A 23,259-nucleotide genomic window follows, 5' to 3' on the forward strand; every position below is an offset into this window, starting at 1 on the left:
TAGGAAAGATCTCCAAATGCTAACTAGTCTGCCCTTCCTTATCAAAACTGAATTGGTAGGTGTTAATAACCCAAGGGATTAGTCTAATGGCTCCTAAGGCCTCGTGAGATTCTTGAGGTCTCGGATTCAAAACACATAGTCAGCATCTTAGGAAAACCTCTAGGTTGCGTTTGGAAAGTTGAATTTAGATTCTAAATAATTATAATTGAAATGTCATGATTTCAAATCCATTAATTATATATATCATTTCAAATTCAAGTATTTTAAAGGTTTTAAAATCTTTGGTGGATTTGTCAAATCCAAATCCTAGACTTTTTTAAGTATCCAAATAAAGTATTTGGATTTTAATTACTCAAATCCAAATCCACATACTCAAATCCTGCCATCCAAACATGCCACTAAGGAATTTGTCATTGTAATTATCTGTTGTGTGAAAAGAGGAGATTTCACGTACCCAAAGAAATAGTTAGATACTCAAAGGGCTTTAAACACTCACATTAGGACCCCCCCCCCCCCTCCTCCTCTCAAAAAAAGGTCCAAGTTGGTATTTATTAAAAAAAAAAGCTTAAAACATTATGTTTTATAGCTACAAAGCCTACAGACACAAACACATGTTGATGTGCCAGATTGTTAGTGGTAAGTAAATAAATGATGTTAGTGGTAAGCCTAGATGAGAATCAGCAAAGATTTGCCGACTTAATTGATATGAAAAATGTTGTCAATTTTTTGTGCATGTAACATTACTTTTATAATTGCAAGCAAACCATTAGAAGAAAATGGTCATTTTGGGGGGAAAAAAAATTCAAAAACGGCAAAGGGTGGCAAAGAGTAGCTCCAAAATTTAGAGACATTTTCTCATCCAAATTGAAGAGAAATGGTTGATTTTATTTATTTAAAAAAAAAAGATTTACCTATTTTTTCAAATACACTTTTTAATAAACTCTATTATTTCTCTATTCCTTTTAAAATAATTTTTTTTCTTTATTTATTTTTTATTCTTTCTTTAATCTTCCTTTAAATATTTATTTATCAATACTCACACCCTCCACCCTTTTCACCTTCAATTTACTCTCAAAATAAAAGAGAACAAATCATGGACAAACCCCTAGACAAACCCATCTTAAAACCCACCAGCAAAATTCACCCACAAACTAACCCATGGCTTGTCCCAAAACACAAGGGCGACAAAATTGAAGTAGCAAGAGAGAGATAAACAAATCAAGGGTGGCCATGAGTTTCTCAAGTGATTCAGTGGAGAGAGAGTGAGGGTGAGAAATAGAGATTACGTAAAAATCTATGAGGGGTTGCTTACTCTTTGCGCATCTATGATTTTTTGTGAAGAGCAATTTTGCCTTGGGTCTACCTTCCCACCGCCAAGTGCATGTGGAGCTCAAATCAGCATTGCACTTCTTTCTTTCTTTCTTTTAAATTTTGTTGGTTTTAATAGTTTTATGGGAAAAGGATTGTGTTTTGTATGTCAATTGTGTCTTCCTCTTGATTGTGTGTTGATTGTGGGACAACATTTGTGTGTGTGTGTGTGTGTGTGAGAGAGAGAGAGAGAGAGCCAAGACTGGGGGAGGGGGGGGGGGAGATGCACTTAAACCCCAATGCTTAAAAAACTCATTATAGCCTAAACTCTCTCATATTGTAGCTCTAAATTAACCCAAAGTCAACCATGTTTTTTTATCCCAAGCTACTTATATATATATATATATATATATATTTGTGTGTGTGTGTGTGTGTGTGTGTTTTTTATCCCAATTTCTTTGGGAAACTTCATCAAACACTTAAGCAACAATTATCCTATACTAATGCTTTGAGATAAATTAAATAAATTTCATAGCTCATTTATAACCAGATAAAAACTCACAAAGGAATCAAACTTTAATGAATATTTGAATAAAAAAAGTGTACTTTTTGTGAAAGTATGGAAGTATTGAACAAGAATGGATGTATGGATGTGTGTGTGACATAACCTTCAAAACCCCAAATTTGCAAAGAAAGAGATGAGGAAGACCAAATTCATTGTAGTAGTACATATCAAAAGGATTTATATTTGTAATTTCCTCAACCATTGGACTCTATGGTTTATTGTTGTTGTTGTTACCATTGGAGCAACATTGGGCTTCTTTTGTATTGTATTTTGTGCTAGTTTTGGTTTTAAGTTAGTCAAGATTACGTGGGGGGTCAAGTTTATATTTTTAGAACCCAAATTGACACCCCTGGCCCAAACATAGCTCCATCCCAAAGAGAGGATTATGCAATTTTGTGAAAAGAGAGAGAGACTTTGAGAGGAAAGAAAAAGAATTAATATCTTATTTCAACTTTAGGAATTTCTTAAGCCAAGAAATTCTTTTATCAATCTACAAAGACTCTTTGTCGAAAGGATCAGCATTTTAAGAATAATTTGAGTTTGGCTAATCTCCAATGATCATTTCCATATGAAATTCCAAACAATAAAGGGCAGCTAGAGTCTTTTTTTCTTTTTCTTTTTTTAAATAAAAAAAAATAATGGTTAGAAATCCTACACTACTGCTCGAACCGATTCCCCTCCCCTTCAAATGATATTCTCCAGTGTGTAAAGTTTATAGGGCTTACTAGTTTCTACCCGTTGGTGCATGCGTGAGTTTTCTTGATAGATTCAACAAACTAGCTACCTTTATACAGAAGAGACTATTGGTATTATTGTTGTTGAAGACTATAAAAATCGATATGTTAGTAGTAATGTGTTTTCAAAAAACAGAAAGTAAAGTTTAATAATTTAAGTGTAAGATACAACAATAGGACTTCAAGTGATACGGGCCTTCAGAATTCCATATCAAAATGATTAATCACATGCCGATCCAATTCAAACTAGCAGCAGTGTCCATGGGCTGGGCTTAGCTGACATTAATGTTGGGCTTTTGGTTCGAACCCAGCCATGCTGATTCTGGCCTAAGATTATTGGGCCAGCCTGGTACATTATATTCTCAGTATGAATGAAAACTTTTAAAATATTTTACTTCAAACATAAATCAGAAGGTTCTATCTATGTTCTTTATTATTATTATTTTTGAGATATTAAGGTTCTATGGTCTAATCCCTTCAAACCAATAAAAGATGCAGAAGATTTTTATTTTATTTTATTTTTTTAGAATATATAAAAAATATTTAGCTAAAAAGAAGGGGTAAAGCTGAAAACTGAAATTTGATCGTGTCTAATAAATTGAGCCCAGTATGACTAGTACGTGCATGTTCCCTCAGTTGAGTCCTAATGCTTTTAGGCTCGGTTGGCTCAATGGAATACCTAGCCATGTACAGCCCTATTGGCCATCTAGAGTTGTACAGTACTTGAATAAAGCAATAGGAATACATTATATGGTACTTGATTTGATTCAACTTAATCAGCCAAGTAATATGTTCGAACGTCTTAACAAAGCCAATTCGAATAATTGGTCGGTTAAACAAACCTACAATCAATGGGTAATAAGTTTGTTCATGTCGTTCTTTAGCTTCAAAGTCTTCAACACCATTTCATGCACACCTAGGTTGTATTGCCACATCAAAAGGGTGGCATATAATTTTGAATTTGTAACATGATTATTGACAATATAATGTAGATTTCCTTGTCTAGTTTCTAACATTCAGGATACCAAAATTATTTTTGTATCACAGATTATATGCCTAATATTTGTGGCTTTAATACAGTAATTCTAGTAATTTAAATCTAGGAAAAGAGTCCAATCAAGAAAGGGAGATAAAGAACAATAGTCAATAGGGTAATGAGCACAAAATCTATACTTAACATGAATGGAGACAAAAAAAAATTGTATAATGGCTGAATTGCTACACCAGACATTTATACTGAAGCAGAAGGTAAAGAAAGAACAACCATCATTGCAGGAAAGAACTAATTGTTTCAATGATTTTGATGAACGCGCTATTCTGTCTCACTTCTTTTTACAGTATCTATTTGTCATTTTTCCTTGCATGATATATTAGAGGAAAAACCTGTATCAACTAGAACCAGCTACAATCTGAAAATATAATTAGGTAGATGGTTGGAGGTTGGAATTAACATACAAATAGAAGATATATAACTATTTTACCTCACTACTCCACAGCATCTAGCATGCTAGTACACAACCAATCTGCTACCACTCTAGCTGCTATAAATTTGGGAAACGTCCCTTGAAGGCAGCAGAATTTGGATCAAAAGAAATCAATCAGACATCTCATCTTCAGCTTCACTATATTGATCTATGTCCTGATGTCGGGCAACCTTCTGTGGTCTTCCAAGACCATCTTCAATGTCTAACCCTCCCCTCTTAGAATTTGAAAAACTCCCCTTTGAATGGGAATAAACCTGGAAGCATAATCAAATCAATGGTATCTAAGAACTAAAATCCAAAACTCACTAGATTAAGTCAATAGATGGCTCCATGGTCATACCTCTGAATCTCTCAATTCAACTGCAGAAACAGTTGGTCTCCGCCTCACAGTCACTTTAGATGGTATGGGAAAATGCTCAACCTCGTCATTAGATCTTCCCTCTTTTGCCCTCTTTTTTCTTAAAACGAGTTTTGTTGGAAGAGGCTGCATTAAACAACAATGTGTAAAAGCTGCTGACTAACACACAAACTATTGCACACACACACATGAATGTAAAAGTATAAATCCAGGTTGAAGTGGATACCAAATAGCGTGCTTCTGCTTCATCAAATGAAACAAGGTATGTTGTGGGGTCCTCCACATCATCAAGACGAAACTATTGACGAGTGAAAGAAAAAAAAAATCAGTAAGAAGTTAAATTCCAGCTTGCTGGTGTAACATGTCATAGATATAGGCACATACCTCATAATGGTACTCGCGAACCCAAGAGAATGAGATATCTTCGTGTTCATCATACATATCCTTGGATAACTGTGACCATAAAACATATACAAACGAATTAAATAACAAAGCTGCATGATTAAACATAAGCAATAAAAATGGCTTCACAACCGCCTACTTTAAGTACAACATATTTCAAAGGTAAAATAAGGCAATATCTACCTCATCTGGAGAAGGAACCATGTAGGCCAAAAATGATTTGTCTGTATCTGAGCCTGTTGGCACATAACTTTTCATAATGGCCTGAAAAAGGTTCATGGTAGATGAGATTTGACACATACACATCACTAGCCACAGATCAGATAATAAAAATATTACTGAAAATACTCTAAATTAGATTAGTATAAATTCAACCTTTTAATTAAATAGCGACTTTGTATTATCATATATTGAGGAAACTTACAGTGTTACAAATGGAATGTTGAACCAGAGCAGTCCAAAAAAATCTAGATCTATGTAAACTGGTAAAGATAGCACTACATTTCAGCTATGCTCCAAGTATATTATAATTTTTTCTTTTCTTTTTGGCTTGTCAAACCTCTTTATCTTATTAATCTATGAATTTGATTTTACCTATTAACTAGTTCCTTTGCATTCTATTTCTTTCCTTGATTACATGACTTTTTATTGCCACTCTTTAAGTGACTAGAAATCCTATAATTGGTTTAAAATTTCAGAAGGTAAGAAATACTGATAGTGTCAATTGTCAGTCAATATCAGAAGCTATGATCATATTGTCTCAATTGTTTGTCAATATCTGAACCTAATGATGGCCTACCATTTTCTTGCATTTCTGTAACATAATTCACTTAACTCACCTGTGATTCAAAGGCATCACGAACAGTTGGGTCCAACTTGCTGTGGATTTCTGAATCAGCCGTAGGAGCACTATCAAATGCCGCAATAACAAATCGTTCTTCAGACCTATTACCATTGCATCACATACAACGCAAACATTAATATGAATATAGTAGAATGCAATATAATTAATACCAAATGAATCATTGTGTCAACACCACATAATTATCTATACCTATCAATGAACACGTAATCTTAGAGCTGGCTTAATATTAGACAGGTTCAGAGTCATCAGCTCTTTTTCTTTTTTTTTTGATAAATAGTTCAGAGTCATCAACTTATGCATAGATGGAAATAAACCTAGAAACAACAATCTGATGGTCCATTCCTTTTCAATCTATTGACATTGACTGAAAGGTCTTGTGTGTGAGATGTGATACAGCGATGTGATACAGCATCACATTTACTGAACAAAAAAGTATGTAATAGCATTTAAAATCCATACCGATCAAAATCAGGCAACAAAGGCAGAACCTCAACAGGATATAAATCTTTATTACTTGCATGAACAGGACGTGACTTGCATGCCTCAAATGATGCTTCTATTTCCTTGATTTGTCTTTCTCTGAAAACCAAAAATAAATATTAATGTCTATCAGTATAAGAAAATGAACAGGTATCAAATAGTATATTCCCAGCCTAAAGATATAATAAAACAAAACCTGTTGTTAAGGTTTTCCAAAAGGTTACGGCCTCCCTTCATTTCTCTCAGTTCCTTTGCTTGTTTCTCAGTTAAAGACTGAAAAAACCAACATAGTTAGCTTAGCTATGACATTGAACCTGGGTAAATAGTTCTTCAAGAGTATAGTGTAAGTATTCAACTACCTGCTTGGTTGACTCCGTGCTAAGAGGAGATATATACTGTGTTTTGACCAGCCAGGCAACACCTTTATCAGTCGGCCTATCTTTTCTTCTTATGCCGTTATTCTTTACAGGGGTCACTGAAACATCATCACGCAACAATTCCTCATCTTCTGGATCAAGTGTCGGTCTAACACTGGGAGGGCTGATTAAACAAGTACAAAGAGATGATCAGCATTGTTATGCTATAGAAATGCTGAGGTCCCCAAAAAATTTAAGCTATCGAGAGACAATACTTGTATACACTGAGGTCAAGAAGGTCAAGAGGTATTCCCAAATCTGGCTCCACAAAAAGTTTAGGCTTGTAGGTTTTCTCCAAGGAAGTGATGGTATACTTTGTATATCTGCAAAATAGACCATAAAAATGACCACAATATTCAGGCAATGGATTTACATCATGATTCTTTGAACATATGAACAAAACAAAGAAAAAGAATGATACCCCAAAAGCTTAATGGAAAAATCCCTTAGAAAATCAGATTCCCAATCAAATTCTGCAGACCAGTTTCAATAATATTGAACTTATATAGCAACTTATACTGGAGGAGTAACAAAAGATGTCCCATCTAACCAAATTTCATGTGCCCAGGGTTTACACACGAGTGTGTTTTTCCCTCAGATGACAATTATAGACTTTTTCTTTTATGGCTTACTAGTTTACAGTTGTTTCTTATCAGTTTGTCTGGAAACTACCAAACCATAGAACCTAATCTGGAAAAGAGTCTATAATAGATGATGTCATATTTATATCAGGAATAGTGGATCATTAAATTTACAGGTGTTTAATCAGATGACAATTATTGACTCCCTTCAGAGCTCCCACATTGTCTTCTTTGAATTATATCTGTTCTGTGATATTAAAGTATAATAGATGATCTCATATATATATCAGGCAGATTGGAAAGCTTTACGTGGTGCACTTGTTGGTTGCTTGGCACTGATGAGGAGGAAAAGTAGTGCTGGTGTGTTTACTAGCACTGATGCCAAAGCAGTTGCCCAGTCTTTCTACAGAACCTACAGGTGCAGTCTTTAGGACAGCATGATTGGAAGGTAATTCTTTTTTGCTCTCAAGCCATAGTTAATGGAGACAAATTAATAAATCCACATGAATGAACCTCAGCCTAAAACATTTTTCCGTGGGAACCTCTGATACGTCTGACTAAAAACTATTTATATTTCCTTCAACACCATCACTTAATTGAGGGTTGCAATCTTGGAGAATTCAAGAATAAGTGGCACTGCCTTCAGATTATCTTGAGCCTTGACAGTCCATTTGCAATGCCATCCTTCATTTCCTATAGCTTCCAGACACTCTCTTCAGAACATCAAGAGGGCTATTCCATTAGATGTAAGTTATGTGTGCCACCAAGACTAAGATAACATAACTCCTTTATAGTTTTCCATATACTCCCCTAGATGTAAAATTCATGCCTCACTAGATTATCACTCTTCTTCTATTTTCTTTTCTCTTATCCTTTCGTTACACCTATCCATCGCTTTTTACCACCAGTTCCAACATGACAAGTAGCACAACAATATCAGAATCATGGCCGCTACCAAACAACCAGGGAAGATATTCTTTTTGCTCACATAAACTACATACCGGATAATTCAGCCTCAGAATAAAATAAAAGAGATTGTACATTAAATAAAGTAAACATAAAATTTATAATTCTGCAATAATATTACTTGTCATCCCAGCAACACCTAAACAAGCATAACCTAAGCAGCTGGAGTGCTCACTAGCAGAGGCATATAATGCCTACTAGAATCTAAAGATGGAAATAATGAAGGCCATGACTCAACCTTTGATTCTGGCAAGTTTATAAGTATGTCCACAACACAGAACATACACTGTAGGATACATCCATCAGTTTTTAAAAAATCAAGAATTAGAGAGAGAAAGAGAGACGTACTGTTCTTTATCTTTCTTTGGAGCCACAAGCTTTGGTTGTGCACTTGGATCTGGGAGTTCATTCCGAAACCTTCAAGAAGCACACAAGTAACATTGCACATAAAGAGAATGTCAGTACAGGAAATGAAAAATGTTATACTGTCACATGGGAAGATTCAGAAGTATCAACTCTGACCAAAAGATCACTAGCATCTATTAATGCATTAGCACAAGTGTACGCAAATATCCCATTCTAGTACAATAGAGCATTCATAAGAAGAAATCAAATGAAAAATCCATACTTTTTTTTTTCATATATTCACCCCCCATCTACCCTGTTACATATTCTTGATGAACTCTTGCATTTGGTGCTCCCTCTTTGTCCCAATAATACCCAAATAAAAAAGGTACTGCTAAATAGAGGATGATCAAAGCCATGAATTTTAAGTCCAGACACAATCCTAGGCAAGCCACTATAATTAGATTAAAACTTACGCTTAAGTACATTAGAACTTTTCAGCGATCTAGGTGCAGTTTCAGTCCTAGTCCAATATTACAATTTTTTTTATTGGTAATTTCAACACACTCAATAGGTTTTGAACCCACAACCTCCCCCTCCACTCATACTTGTGAGAGGAGGAAGTACCATCTAAGGAAAGCTCATTGGCTAGTCCAAAATTACTTTTGTTTATAAATGAGAGGTAAAACGTGCTAAGAAACAAATAAGCAAATGTGAAACCAAGGATCATCATCAACATACTCACTTCAACTTGCACAAGAATGTTGTTGGTTTCTTCAATCTATTCTCAATCCTTTCACCACTCAAGAATGGAGTAGCTCTCCTCTCCCCCATCCGTGACCCAACAATCGACCCGTGCCCCTTCGCAGCAGAAGACAGCATCTGGGTCTTTTGCAGAACAGTGTTCTGGGACTCCTTCAACTGATGCCTTTGCTTCTCTTCTTGCCTTTGCTTATCAAACTCCCTCTTCTTCCTCAACCTCCTATCTTCCTCCGTCTCCACCCTCCCCGTAGGCCCATTTGATTTCTTCACCATCATCGGAGGAACAGGTGGCTTATGCTGCTGTTTAGAAGGAACCCCATGATTCGAAACCCCAGGATCACCCCTTGCAGAAGCATAAACCTCCTTGGAAGTCCCTCTATCTCGCTCATGTGATTCCCTATTATGCGGAGGAGCTGGAGCTGGAGGTGGGGGTGAACTCGGAGGTGGCGGTGGTGGAATTGAAGAACTCGGGGGTGGAGACGAAGGCGGGGGTGGCGGGGGAGGTGGGGGCTGCTGCATTGGTTGCATTGGCTGATGACTATACTGATTAAACTGATTAGAAGGGTAATACATGGGAGCTTGTGGGGGCTGTAAATTCATTGAATTCTGTGTCGGGGGCGGCGGTGGAGGAGCATAAGAAGACTCTGGAGGAGGCGGTGGTGGCGGTTGATAAGGGTACTGCTGATGAGGAGGGGGTGGTGGAGGTTGAGTCCTTGGTGGGCCATAATGTTGTTGCTGTTGCTGTTGTTGTGGATGGGGGTGGTGGTGGTAATTGGAAGTGGGATGCAATTGAGGATTGTTGAAGTTTTGAGGATATGAAGAAGAAGCAGCAGAAGCGGAAGATGGTGGTGGAGGAGGAGGAGGAGGAGCTGAGGCAATAGAGGTATCAGGAGCACTATATCCAACCCAGTTCTGATTGTATTGAGCTCTCTGTTGAGGTGGGTGTGGTTGTGGTGGCGGTTGAGGTGGTGGTGCAAGTGGGTTTTGATTTGGTGGTGGTGCAAATGAGGTTTGTGGAGGGAATGGCCTGTACGAGGCCATGGCCAATTTTGAGAGAGATCACAGAGTGAAAATTCAAATTCCCAATTCCGGGTTCTCTTTGGATTAGCTTCAAAAATCAATCAAACCCTAAAACCAAATCTTTATAATTTCAAATAAGCAACCACGATATGAGACAAAGAGAGAATTCAATTCCCAACCTTGGGTTTTCTTGGTTTAGTCGTAAAAACTGATCAAATCCCTAGAACAGAGAGAGATAGAGAGCTCTGAAGCTCCAAAATTTTCTTCAATTTCAGAATGAACACACAGCCAGCAAGAACCCTAGGAGATTTTCAAAATTGGATTTCCGATTCTGGGTTCCAATCTCTGATTATTGAAAAGGCCCAGAGGAAGAAAAAAAAAATCGAAAATTCTGAAGATTTGAGAACGAACAGAGCTTAATCAAAGCCCTAAAACCGAATTGCAGATTCTAGAATCACAGATAAAAGGGAAAACCCCAAAAAAAAAAAAAAATTAAAAAGAAGAGCTTTGATAATTTTAACCCTAGGATGAGAAAAAAAATTGAAAAATTAGAGTTACAAAGTTCTCCAATTCGAAGCCGGAACTGAGTGAAAAAGCAAAACCCTAGGAGAGAGAAAAACCACAAAAATTGATAGCCCAAATCCAATTGGGAAATAACCTATTTTGATATAATGGGATTGAAACCCTAAATTTGAGCAGTGAAGATGAACCCTTCGAAACAAGTGATTTGGTTGAATGTATATATACACTGACTACACACACAGATACAGAGAGAGTGTGTGTGTGTGTTTTGTGTTTGCGTATAAGAGTGACCGGAGAGAGTGTCGGAAACAAAAAATCACAGCTCAAAAAATATAAGGTTAATACAGTGAGAAAGAAAGACACACCCAAGCATACACTGCCTTACTCTATAATATTCCTTTTACGTCATGCTTGTTTTTATTTTATTTTTTCTTTTCTTTTCGTTTTTGTTTTTCATAAAGCACCAAAGAGCAAACTAATTTGATTCCTCAAAAAGAAAATAAAAATAAAAGAAGATAAATACCATTATTTTTACAACAAATTTTAAATAACAAATAAATTGTTACTAATTTTAATTTAAATTTATCATTGACTTTTTTCATAAAATGTTATTTAAGTAAGAAATTTTCTCAAAAACAAAATACCGAATTAATTACTGATATGTTTTTCTTAATAAAAATTTATAATAATTTTGTAATATTTCCAAATTAACCCATCATGTTATATTTTTGTATAGAAAATTTTGAATTGCTTACTGTAATGAATTCATGTGTGAGGTGGTAGGTTAATTTATAAACATTGTTAATTTGCTTTTAAATTTTTGATGTGCCCCTAAGTTTATTGTTTTTCCTGATATATATATATATATATATATATATGTATTAGATTTTAGATAAGTACATGGAGGAATTCTATTGGGTGGTGCTTGTCTAAAAAAATGAGGGTAAATTTGTTAAGAGGAATTTGTTAAGAGGTGAAAAAAAGACTTTAATTAATTACAATCATCATCTTACATTAGGGTGATATTGTAAATTATAATATACACCTTATTCTTTGAAATTGTGTAATCGCTTTAATTTTTTTTTTTTTTTTTGAAACTGAAACTTGATATTTCATTAACCCGAAATTGGCGTACAACAGAGGCCCAAAGAGAGGCAGATACAAGGAGTACAACAAATAAAAATTAGCACTTAGCCCTATCCACTAGAAGAATCCTCTGGATCATTGGGGGCTCTAAACCTCTCCACTGTTGAGAAATCCCAGCTGCCTTGGCAGCTTGTGCCAACATATGTGCTGTCTTGTTGTAATCCCTTTTTAGGTGCTTCACCTTCCAGCTCTTAAAAGACCGCAATAGCTCTAAAGAGCCTTGAATGATCGGACCTAGCTCTCCATTACAATTGCCTGCATTAATGGCTTCAACCACCCCAACTGAATCAGACTCTATAATCACTTGGAGAAGCTCCAACTCCTTTGCCAAGCGGATTCCTTCCTCTGCAGCAAGTGCTTCTGAGACATCTGCAGCAAAGGCTCCATTTAGGACTTTGCTACTTGCAGCAATCACCAAGCCCCTACTATCTCGGATAACCACACCCACACAGGACATACTTCTCTCCCCTGCAGTAGCACCATCAACATTTATTTTATAGTATTCAGGCGGGGGAGCCACCCAACCCACATCAGGTGGTTGTTGCTTCAAGATGCAACACGCAACAGCATCTTTGTAATCCTCACAAGTGCGCCTTGCAATGTTCCAAATCTGGAAGGGAGAAGAGCCACCTGACTCATGAACCACCTTATTCCGATTATGCCAAGCAGACCAGGCAGTTGCAAAGAATGTTTCCAGATCCTGTGGGGTACCTGCATCCATAATTTCCAAAGCTAAATCCACCAAGTTGAAGTCCCTCCCCAATAGGTTCACCGGGCAAGTATGCCAATTCCACCAAACATCCCTAAGCTTTTCACAGTGAATTAGAGCATGGCTAGTGCTTTCAAAAGCTTTCCCACAAAGGGGGCACTTGGCATCAATATCCAGTCCACGTTTAGCCAAATTGAGCCTAGTAGGCAGTCCATCCATGCAAGCTTTCCAAGAAAAAATTCTGATCTTGGCAGGGAGCCTTAGCTGCCACATTTTCTTCCATAAACGAGTCCTGAAATCACTGGTTGAGCACTCCCCAACCTCAAATTTTTCCACAAGGGGAAGAGCAACAAAAATCGCTTTAATTTTTGTTACTTTACAATCTCCAATCTTAACATTTTAAGTAGTGTCAAAAAATATATTTAATTTAATGGTTAACCATCCACCAGAAACCGTGCGAGAATGGAAAAAATTTACACCATAAATTTTTTAGATAATACAGTGCAACTCATTCGAACTCTAGTTTAGATAATAGGTGCAAAATTTACCATTATTTTCAAATTAAATTGTTGATTACATAAAAGATCAGAGGTTGTAAGTTGTAACACGTTATATGCAATAGCCTTGTAGGCTTGTAGCTAAATTTGCTTTTTCAGGTTCTAGTGTACCTTGGAAACCTTTAAAGGTTGTTTGGTTTGAGGAAAAATATAATGCTTTTAGTATTTTATTTTCAGTTTTTTTTGGGGATCTATCACCCAAAATAAAATAGTTGGGTTATATTATTTATACTCCGTTTTTATTTTCAGTATCCACAAAATCAGATTTGAATACAAAAATTGACTAAATATTTTGGGCGTTTTTATTATTGTAAAAATGGATACAGTAACATTTTTGTTAAAAAAAAAAACCAATTTCATGAGTCCCACTAACAGTGAATTGTCTCATCAAAAACTCTCTCTCTCTCTCTCTCTCTCTCTCTCTCACTTTTTTCTCGAGCGAAGTCCGATTGGACCCATGGTCAATGCTCACTGCTAGTTGATTCCTTTTGTGTGGTGTTTGTTTTTGGGTTTATTTGTGGATTGGTTTGTTGAAATGGTTATGGTGGTTGTTTGTTTTAAAGGACATTTGATGGTGGATTTGAGGTTTTTAGGAGGCGAGTTTGCTAAAATCTAATGGTGGATCCATCGCTGTGTGTTATTTGTTTTCAAGCAGATCTGCCTTGATTGTGTCTAGTTTGTAGGAGGTAAGTGATTTCTAGCGAGTATGATAACTGCTAAAGGCTTCTTCTGTACTTGTATTTGTTGGGGGTTGTTAGAAAAAATTTAGAGAACACAATTAACAGAAAATTAATGCCCAAAAATAATAAGAGTTGGAAACAAAAAATGAGTACAAGATTTAAGTGTAAAAAATGAATACAAACCCAACACAAAGCAAATAGCAACTTAAGGTCTCTCTTTTTCAAAAAAAAAAAAAAAATTTGGTTGAGTCTCCACAGATGCAAATGTTGCAGCTTATTGTTTTACAAAGTGGTCTTTCAATTGTAGTTGTGTGGGGTCCTTTGGTGTTATGTCCTCCTTATTTGGAGGTTGCTCTTATTAAGAATTTTGGTCTTTTGTAATTTGTTTGTCTATTGCTAATAACGTTTTCCTATTCATATATAAAAAAGGGCATAGCAAATATGTATTGTGATTGTTGAAATAATTATTGACTTATTTTGATTACTTAAAAAAATTTCGCTTTTTTGTTTTTGTTTGTGTTTTTTTTTTTTTGGGTATTTTTTAATCAAATAAACTATATATGATTATATTTTTTCATTGCTAATTGTCATGAATGATAGAATATAAATTTGATTTTAGTTATTAAAAAAAATGGTGTAACAAAGTAGGATGTGAATTCTAACTATCTCAGCATACAAGGGAATCATACCCACTAAGCTAACATCTAATATTTCTAACTCATGGCCCAAGCTCATGGACAAGCTCAGATTTTCAGTGAGGGGAGAAGTGGAAGTGATTTTTGGTGAGTGGCAGAATGCGTAGTTATTCCCTTAGTTAGTGATGTTAACTTGAAGCTCATGAACCAAGAGTTTGACTCAATTCGACCGTGTGCATCATAATTCCTTGTTATTTCCTCTCAATTATCCCTGTCAATACAATTTATGATCCAATGAAAGTTGTAATCCACTACACTAAATGCTCCCATATACTCTTGTAACTTTTAAAGAAAATATATTCCCTCTGTAGTTAAAGTCAAAGTGTTATTTTCACCTTATAATTTTCCAACTAAGCTAAGTTTGCCACAACTTTTTTCCTAATGCAAAGAATATTTAAGACAGAAAGACAGAAAATCATGGTTTATTCAGCAGACCAATGACATCTCTATTTTGCATAAACCAAACCATATCTAGTATAAAAGGAGAATGAAAGGCAAAACATGAGGGGGCTCTCATAGACATCAATGTATTTTATTCATATCTTCTCCTTCTAAATCTCATTCACTTAGCTTCTAAAAAACCTCCTACCAAGCATGCACACACCGACTCTCACTATCTCTTGCCCAAACAAATTCTTCTCTTACTTCATCGTATTATCATCTGCAATATTTTACTTTCTTGGAACCCCAACAGAAGCTTCCGCATGCCAAGTTTATGGTCCAACTAACTTGAATGTTTTACTGTAGATTTCCTCTATGTAAATTAGCGAGAATAAGTGCTCACAAGCCTATACATTGCAAAATGTCCCACAGAATACCACTAGATGACTCATATAACGCTGTCGACTTCTTTATCAGGTCTGACACTCCTAAATGCCTTCCACTACGACAGCATACTGTGGCAAAATACCATGGCAATAGACTATGACAACACCATAGTTTACTAAACTTTCCTTTGTTGTTGAACTTTACATTGCTTTTTCATAGCAAAAGGAGCCTCAACAAAATACAAGATAAGTCTTAAGCATTGTTATTTTTACTCTCCTTTATATCATGAACATTATAAATTATTGTTTACTTATTTTATAAGGAAAAAAATCTCTTTTTACATTATTCAAACACTTATAATGTTATTTCATTAGGTGGAGAGAAAATGCAATTGTAACGCCCAAAGAATGACCTATTGGCACTAATTTTATACTAGGCTCCCCAAACTACCTTGGGTCTAACTTCTTATGTATTAAAGGATTACATGTGCATTGAAGACAAATAATAATAATAATAATAATAATAATAAAAAAAAAAGATCTTCAACAGAATTCCATTACCGTAATGACCTAGTGGTAAAAGGTAATAATTGAGGAATACCTTCAAACTTTTCTAGTTTAATTAGTATATATATGTTTAAGACAACTTCTTTTGATTGGCTTATCTTGTTTAACAAAAACGTTCGATACAAATATAGTGAGTTTAAAAAAAATTTTGGTAAAGTTATACGTGATCTAACTAAAGAAATAAGTCATTTTACAAACTGTAGCAATATGCACTTACTATAAGAATTATTAGTTAATTTGAAGTATATGTTTCTTTTCAATGACATGAGAGTAGTGCACTGAAGCACCTTACGGAAGATAGTCCTTCTTTTGAAGCCTTATATAACTATATTTTATTAGAAAAGAAAATTATTTTTTAGATATTTTTATTTATATGCTTTTAAGGCCCATAAAGCTTTATACCTATATCAAAGCTCAAGCCCACTGTTTTATTGCAGATATAAAGCTTTTGTATGTTTGTAGCCCACATTTTGGCCCATTGGGCTGATTCTTATAGTGTGGAAAGATCCATATCAATATTTTATGCCATGGCCCTTAGGCCAACCGCTGGCAAAAGAGAAAAACAAAATGCCATAAACAGGCCCAGCATAAATCTTAGCTACAAACTTGAAACTAATAAGAAGAAGACGTGTTTCTGTCATGTGTAATGCACCTGACTTAATGTGCATTATAACATAACATGTACCCACTTCATTTTATGCTACAAACATTTTGGCCCATTGGAATGATTCTTATATTGTGGAAAGATCCCTATCAATCTTTTCTATGCCGTGGCCCGCTAGTAAAAAGAGAAAAACAAAATACCATAAAAAAGGTCAAGCATGAATTTTAGATTCAAACTTGAAACTAACTATTTACTCTGACTCAAAATATATTGTTTTTATCTCTGCTTTAACAAAATTATGATCTTCTTATAAAGAGGGAAAACAATAAAAAGGTAACATGTTTCTATATAATGTGTGATGCACATGACTTCATATGCATTGCAACATAAAAAATACACATTTCATTTTTTTCGGCTATAACCATAGCCAATCTTTGTCCAAAGGTCAAAGAAGGTCGATCTCAATTTATTGCCCATTCATGCATTGTAATAAGGCCAATTGTTTCCAGCAAATTTCACAAGAAGCCTTGTTCAAGAAACCTAGTCGAATGAGACAAAGTACATGCCACAATTATTAAACCCTAGTCCAGAGCCTGACCCATCAAATCGGACAAGAATTTTACGTGTCAGTTTCGTTGGAGTCCTATTGTAGTCTCTTTCTTAGCTGGCTTTGTGGAGCGTTTGTTTTTCAATAAATAAATAAAGTCCGCATCTTCATGTTGGGCGGTAAATGAATTAAGTCGATTATGAATAATTTGGGCTCAGTTCGATTAAAAGTTTGTTCAAACTTGAGTCTTAGTTTTAGGCTCTTTTAATAAACAAGTCAAGCCCAAGCAAAAAAATTTGTTCACAAACAAGCTCATGAGCTATTAGGCTTGATACATAACAATTTAAGTATAGATTCATTTATAAGTTTATATGTATTAGCTAAATATACTCATTACACATATCTTAATAATGATATTGCCAACATAAAACCACTACCTATATTACCTTAATTTTTTCCTTTCTTTAAACTAATCAAGAACCACTTTAGACTATAGTTACATTTAAAAATAAATAAATAATTAAGTAGGCTACATATGATCCTTCCCTATCAATCATTTAAAGTAAAGTTATGAAACATGTTAGTATTTTCTCATTCATAATAATTACAAATAGGTATTTTTCTAGTCCTTCACCATCTAATGTGAATGTAAAAATTGTATTTTGAACAATTGCTGAAGTTGTAAATAAAGGAATGATGAATGAACGAATTTAATTATGTAAATTATTAATTTGAATAATGGCTAATCATAAATAGGACTAGATGCATGATAAAATGAGTATACTATTTTCTTTTTCTTTCTTCTTAATTTTAAAGATTTAAGCATTTAATAATGTAATTTTTTTAGATCTCAAACTCAAAAACTTGACCTAAGCTTGAGTTTAAGCTTGATATTAAATTTAAGTTTGGCTTGACTAATTAATCAAGCCAAGCCAAGCCAAGCCAAACTCAAGCTTTTTAGTTTTTCTACGAGCTCAAGTTCAAACACTATTTTTAGGCTTGTCACAAGCTCAAGCCAAGCTCAAGTTTTTGGTTTTTCCTGACGAGCCAAGCTTGAACATGCACACTCGACAAAGTTCGGCTCGTTTACAGCTCTACTTTAAGTAAAAAATAAGAACATGATTTTCTTTCAAGCCTATTTTAACTTTGAAGGGTAGCTTCCTCCTCCTCCAACTTCTTACATAGTAATTTGAATTATTATCCACGCTCTTCTAAAAATAAAAAATAATATCCACATCACATGTATTTTTAATTATATGTATTTTTAATATAATAATTAGACTAAAGTGGGCTTTAACCTTAAACTTTGGGACTATTTTTATTTTGGCCCTTTTATATATATATATATATATGTGTGTGTGTGTGTGTGTGTATTTCATGAAATACTAGCTCAAAAATGTTGTAAAAATATAAAAATTGCATTGTTGTAAATAGAAAAAATATATCATTGATAGTCAAATTAGTGACATACATGAATTACAGTTGGTAGAGGTGAATATGAAAATGGAATCAAAATATGAAATTTCATTCAATTTAACTGTCCATGGGAAAAAATTCAGGTTGGAATTGGGTGATGTATCATAAAAACAAGAGAATTATCCATTTTAGGTTATTATTATTAATTATTGGAAATGCTCATTATTTTCTTGCATCAATTTCCCTTGCAATGGCGCCATGATAATTTTTTCCTGGAATATTGGCTTAACTTTTTCCTATGTTTGACTGTTCCCAAATTTCTGAATAAAACTGACAATTGATTGGATATGTGGCTTAGAATTATTCTTCAACTCTTAAAATTATAGTTCAACCCAATAATTTTTATTGTGAAATGGTTTGTTCCATTGGTTTCCTCTACAGGACCATATTAAGTATGTTATCTTTGAGTCAAAATCTTCTGTCTCAAACTCTCTGTACCACTCTATACTCCACAAATTAAAATGTGTCACGTGTCTACTAATTCCTAAATTTATGCTTCTTATTTCACTTACCAAAAAATAATAATAATAAAAAAACGCCCAACATCATCTCATCCTACCGACATGAGTTTGCCAACGCCATCAGAAGCTGTCACAGCCATGGCTCTGCCTCTAGGTTCATGTGGATCAAAGCTGGTCTGAAACCCCCATAAACCCATCACTGCTCACTCTGCCTTGTTCTCAGAAAGGTACAACAGGTTGCCCCCCACTGCCACCACCTTGGCCTCTTCGTTTTCTTGTCATCAACACTAGTCCCATGACTCCCATCCCCATCTCTGTCAGATCTGCCTTGCTCTCAGAACATCACTACTACCTCTGATTTGCTCCTCTTCTTCTTGCCATCAATGCCACCAAAGAGCACATCCTATCTAAAGACGAAAACGACGTGCCAAACTAGGATGTGTCAGTGATTGGTGGTGGTTGTCTCTTAGTAGTGGTGTTGCTGGAGTTGATAGTGGTGACCAGTGATGGCTTGATGGGATAACATGAGTTTTTTTTTTTTTTTTTAAAGAAATTTCTATTTGGCCTCGTGAAATAAGAAGCATGAATTTAGGAATTAGTGGACATGTGACACATTTTAATTCATGGAGCATAGAATGGTACAGAGAGTTTGAGACAGAAGATTTTGACTCGTTATCTTTTTGCTACTGTTTATTTTATTTACACAACATAATGGTCTTGTTCACTCCTATCAAAAGATGTTCATAATTTGATTAATTAATAACTTGACATTAAAACTGGTTAACGTGTGTTTTTGTGGTCTAAACAAATCAACATAATTAAAGCCAGAAAAATAGAACTAATCACATCAATAATTGCCATGATTAATTTTTTCCACTATGATTAAGATTACCATGATATAATGACTTTCTAATGATATTCACTTCTATTAACAATACATCTTTCAAGTATATATACTGATTAAAGATATTCTTTTGGCCAAAATGCAAAATTCATCATTTAAGTTTCACAATTTGTCATTTCAGTCATCTAAGTTTCTATTCGTTCATTTCAGTCCTCTTAAGTTTTAAAACTCCTCAATTTAGTCTTCTGTTAACTCGCCATCCATTGCCGACCAAACAATGTCTTCCTAATATGAAGAAATGAAATAGAAACCCCATCTACCAAAATCAATATCCTAACCCGATAATTGAAAGACTAAGAGGAAGAAAGAGAGAGATGAGAACGAGAGGGAGAGACAGATCGAGGTGTTTTCGATGGCTCAACTCTAGGAGGTTCACTTGGCAGCTTTCACTCCAAGAGGTGTACTCGGCTCTTGCCAATACACCTTTGGGTAAGTTTAGTAAACTCTTGCTCTCCTTCTCCCTCTCAATCCCTCAATCTCTCAATTTCTCTCGAATTATTGGATTAGGGATTTGATTTTGCGGGTGGGAGTTTGTTTTTTTTGGTTCTTCAAATACAGTTAGGGCTGATGGTTCTTATAATTTATGGGTCTTTTTTTTTTAAATTATGAAATAAATATTAAATCAAATATTAAAATAATGCCAAAACAACATCATTTTTGGTGGGGTGGGGTGGGGGGGGGGGGCTTAATAGCAGCAATGGATGTCAAGTTAACGAATGACTGAATTGAGGAGTTATAAAACTTAGAGAATTAAAATAAACAAATGCAAATTTAGATAACTAAAATGAAAAGTGGTGAAACTTAGAGGGTAAATTTTGAATTTTGACCTATTCTTTTTAAGCAAAAGGGACATTAGGGCAGTTGAAAGTGGCTCTTAATTATTCTATAAACAAACAAATGGTTAACAAAAAACAGAACTTTTACAAGTACTTCCTTTCAATCAATCCCAACTAAACATTTCTCTCCTATATGTGATTAATTAGAAGTATCTCAGATGTGATAATTTCTTTCAGAAAATTGAAAACCATGCTGGAATATGACTGTAAAAATTAACTTAATCATTTAATCACTAAGCATGAACAGGACCTTAATCTTTTTTTTTTTTTTTTTGAGAAACAACAGGACCTTTATCTAATCACAAAGCGTGGATATTAAGCATGCAACACGACCATGGTTCTAAAAACCGAACCAGACATAGAACCGTTTTTTTGGAATTTTCGGTTCAACCCCAGTTTTTGGCCGGTTTTTCGGTTGTTGACCGGTTATTGACCGGTTTTGGGGTTTTTAACCGGACCGGATTGGCTCCCAGTTCCCGATTGAATCGATTGGACCGACCGGTCCGGTCCGATTTTTAAAATAGTGAACACGACACATTAATCAACAGTCTCTCCCAAATGAACTCTTCGAAAAGAAAGAAAGAGGTGAAGAAGGTTCGCAAATAAATTAAGGTCATTCATTGAGTGTGTCCAATATTTATATCTTAATTTAGCTTTATTCTATATATTTCTATTGTACCGGATTTATACGTGTTCTTGTTTTTCTTTTTTTCCCGCAAAGTTATTATAAAACATGAAAATTTTTGGTTACAGTGGTAGATTTGATGGGTGGAGAATAATGATAAGCCACACACCAAGAATGAGAGAATCATAGAGTGACCAAAAAAGGAAAATAATAAAAGTAATTAGGAGAGGAAAAAAAATCCCACCAATGATTGACAAAAGAACTTACCTTGCAGGGAAGTGGTCGTTTTCATGTACCCCCACATACCCTTTGAAGATGATGAAATATGAATCCTGACGGACCTACCTTAATGGGCCTGACGGATATAAACTGTTGGGCCTACGTAGAGATGATCCTATGCGCCTTGAAGGCCCATCGTTGAGGGACATATGAGGGCCCATGATCCAAAATTACCTAGAAAAGCCCTAAAAAGGGAAATCCTTGCTCACCACGTTTTGGAGAATTGGTATCAGAGTCCCACATTGGAAAGATCTGGAAGTCAACAAGAAAAGCCACCTCTCCACCACTACAAAAGGACTGACATTCTCACAAATCGAGGTACGATTAATTGACTCTCTTTAATGCTCTAGGGTGAAGAGACGAATTCTGACTTGACCTTCGGAGAGTGTTTGGCCGGCCCCACACCGGTGCTCTCTAAAGGTTTTCTCTCGATCGTTTTTGTCGTGCAGGTTCGATTTTGAGTCGCGAGTACGGTGTGACCCATTGGTGACAAATTTTCAACGTCATCAGTTGGTGCCGTCTGTGGGGACGTGTAGCACTTCATCGCTTCCTAGACAAAAGAGTTACATGGTACTCACGCGCTCAATGGCAACCACGCATGACGTTCAAGAAGAAGCCCCTACGACTGCCCTTGAGAAACAGGTCAGGACGCTTGCCGCAGCCATGGAGCGCCTAACCAAACAAAACCACGACCTAGAAGAGCAGCTGAACCAAAAGAATGCGGCGGTCAATAACCAAGGAGCGGATCAAGAAGGGACCAGCGCTGAAAAGAGAGATCAGGACGGACAACAGGAGAGTAACGCCCCGAGCAGACCAGTGCGACGGGACATTAACATCCCTTCCCCGACGGATACAACTCCACAATCCATCATCGTGGAGATGCAGGCGATTAAGGAACAGATGGATGTAATGATGAACGTTCTCAAGGGTCGAGTGTCAAGTGATCTTGACGACCTTGTCAACCGGACGGACTCGCCCTTCACGACAGCCGTCAACTCCTTCCCCCTGCCGAATATGGATAGTTATGATGGAGTCAAGGACCCCCTAGATCACCTAGAGACCTTCAAGACCCTGATGCACCTTCAGGGAGTGTCAGACGCGATTATGTGCAGGGCCTTTCCTACAACCCTAAAGGGAGCAGCAAGGATTTGGTTCAGCCGACTAGCACCCAACTCCATCAGCACCTTCAAGGAACTAAGTGCTCAATTCACTACGCACTTCATCGGTGGACATCGGTATAGAAAATCTACGGCTTGTTTAATGAACATCAAGCAGCGAGAGGAGGAGACGTTGCGGGCCTACATATCACGCTTCAATAAGGAAGTGCTCTCGATCGACGAAGCCGACGACAAGATATTGGTAGCAGCATTCACGAATGGGCTGAAGGGGGGTAAGTTTTTGTTCTCCCTATACAAGAACGACCCCAAGACCATGTCGGATGTGCTTTACAGGGCCACCAAATATATGAACGCTGAAGACGCACTGTTATCGCGAGAAGATAGACCTAAGAAAAGAGACAGACAAGAAGATCCCCGACAGGACCAGGGGCGGAAGAAAGGAAGGATGGGAGACCGAAGGGAGGACAGACGTCCAAAACC

General features: G+C 35.9%; 1 protein-coding gene across 1 annotated transcript; it reads right to left on the bottom strand.

Moving 5' to 3' along the window:
* Window positions 1-3,792: 3,792 nt before the first annotated feature.
* Window positions 3,793-11,176, bottom strand: LOC115989708 (protein PAF1 homolog). Its single transcript, XM_031113529.1, has 12 exons — window positions 9,250-11,176; window positions 8,508-8,576; window positions 6,828-6,935; window positions 6,556-6,736; window positions 6,393-6,469; window positions 6,176-6,295; window positions 5,691-5,796; window positions 5,035-5,115; window positions 4,834-4,902; window positions 4,676-4,747; window positions 4,432-4,575; window positions 3,793-4,345 (listed from the first exon to the last, which is right to left on the bottom strand). The coding sequence occupies exons 1-12, from the start codon at window positions 10,305-10,307 to the stop codon at window positions 4,202-4,204; spliced, it is 2,229 nt and encodes a 742-aa protein (XP_030969389.1). The 5' UTR covers window positions 10,308-11,176; the 3' UTR covers window positions 3,793-4,201.
* Window positions 11,177-23,259: the final 12,083 nt, after the last annotated feature.

Source organism: Quercus lobata, chromosome 5 (genome assembly GCF_001633185.2).
Source record: "Quercus lobata isolate SW786 chromosome 5, ValleyOak3.0 Primary Assembly, whole genome shotgun sequence".
NCBI classification, from domain to species: Eukaryota; Viridiplantae; Streptophyta; class Magnoliopsida; order Fagales; family Fagaceae; genus Quercus; species Quercus lobata.

Coding starts and splice junctions, on each gene's coding strand:
- LOC115989708 (XM_031113529.1), bottom strand. CDS start 10,307: ATGGCCTCGTACAGGCCATTCCCTCCACAAACCTCATTTGCACCACCA. Junction 5,797..6,175: donor TTGTTGCCTGATTTTGATCG/GTATGGATTTTA, acceptor CAATGGTAATAG/GTCTGAAGAACGATTTGTTA. Junction 5,116..5,690: donor GTGATGCCTTTGAATCACAG/GTGAGTTAAGTG, acceptor AACCTTTTTCAG/GCCATTATGAAAAGTTATGT.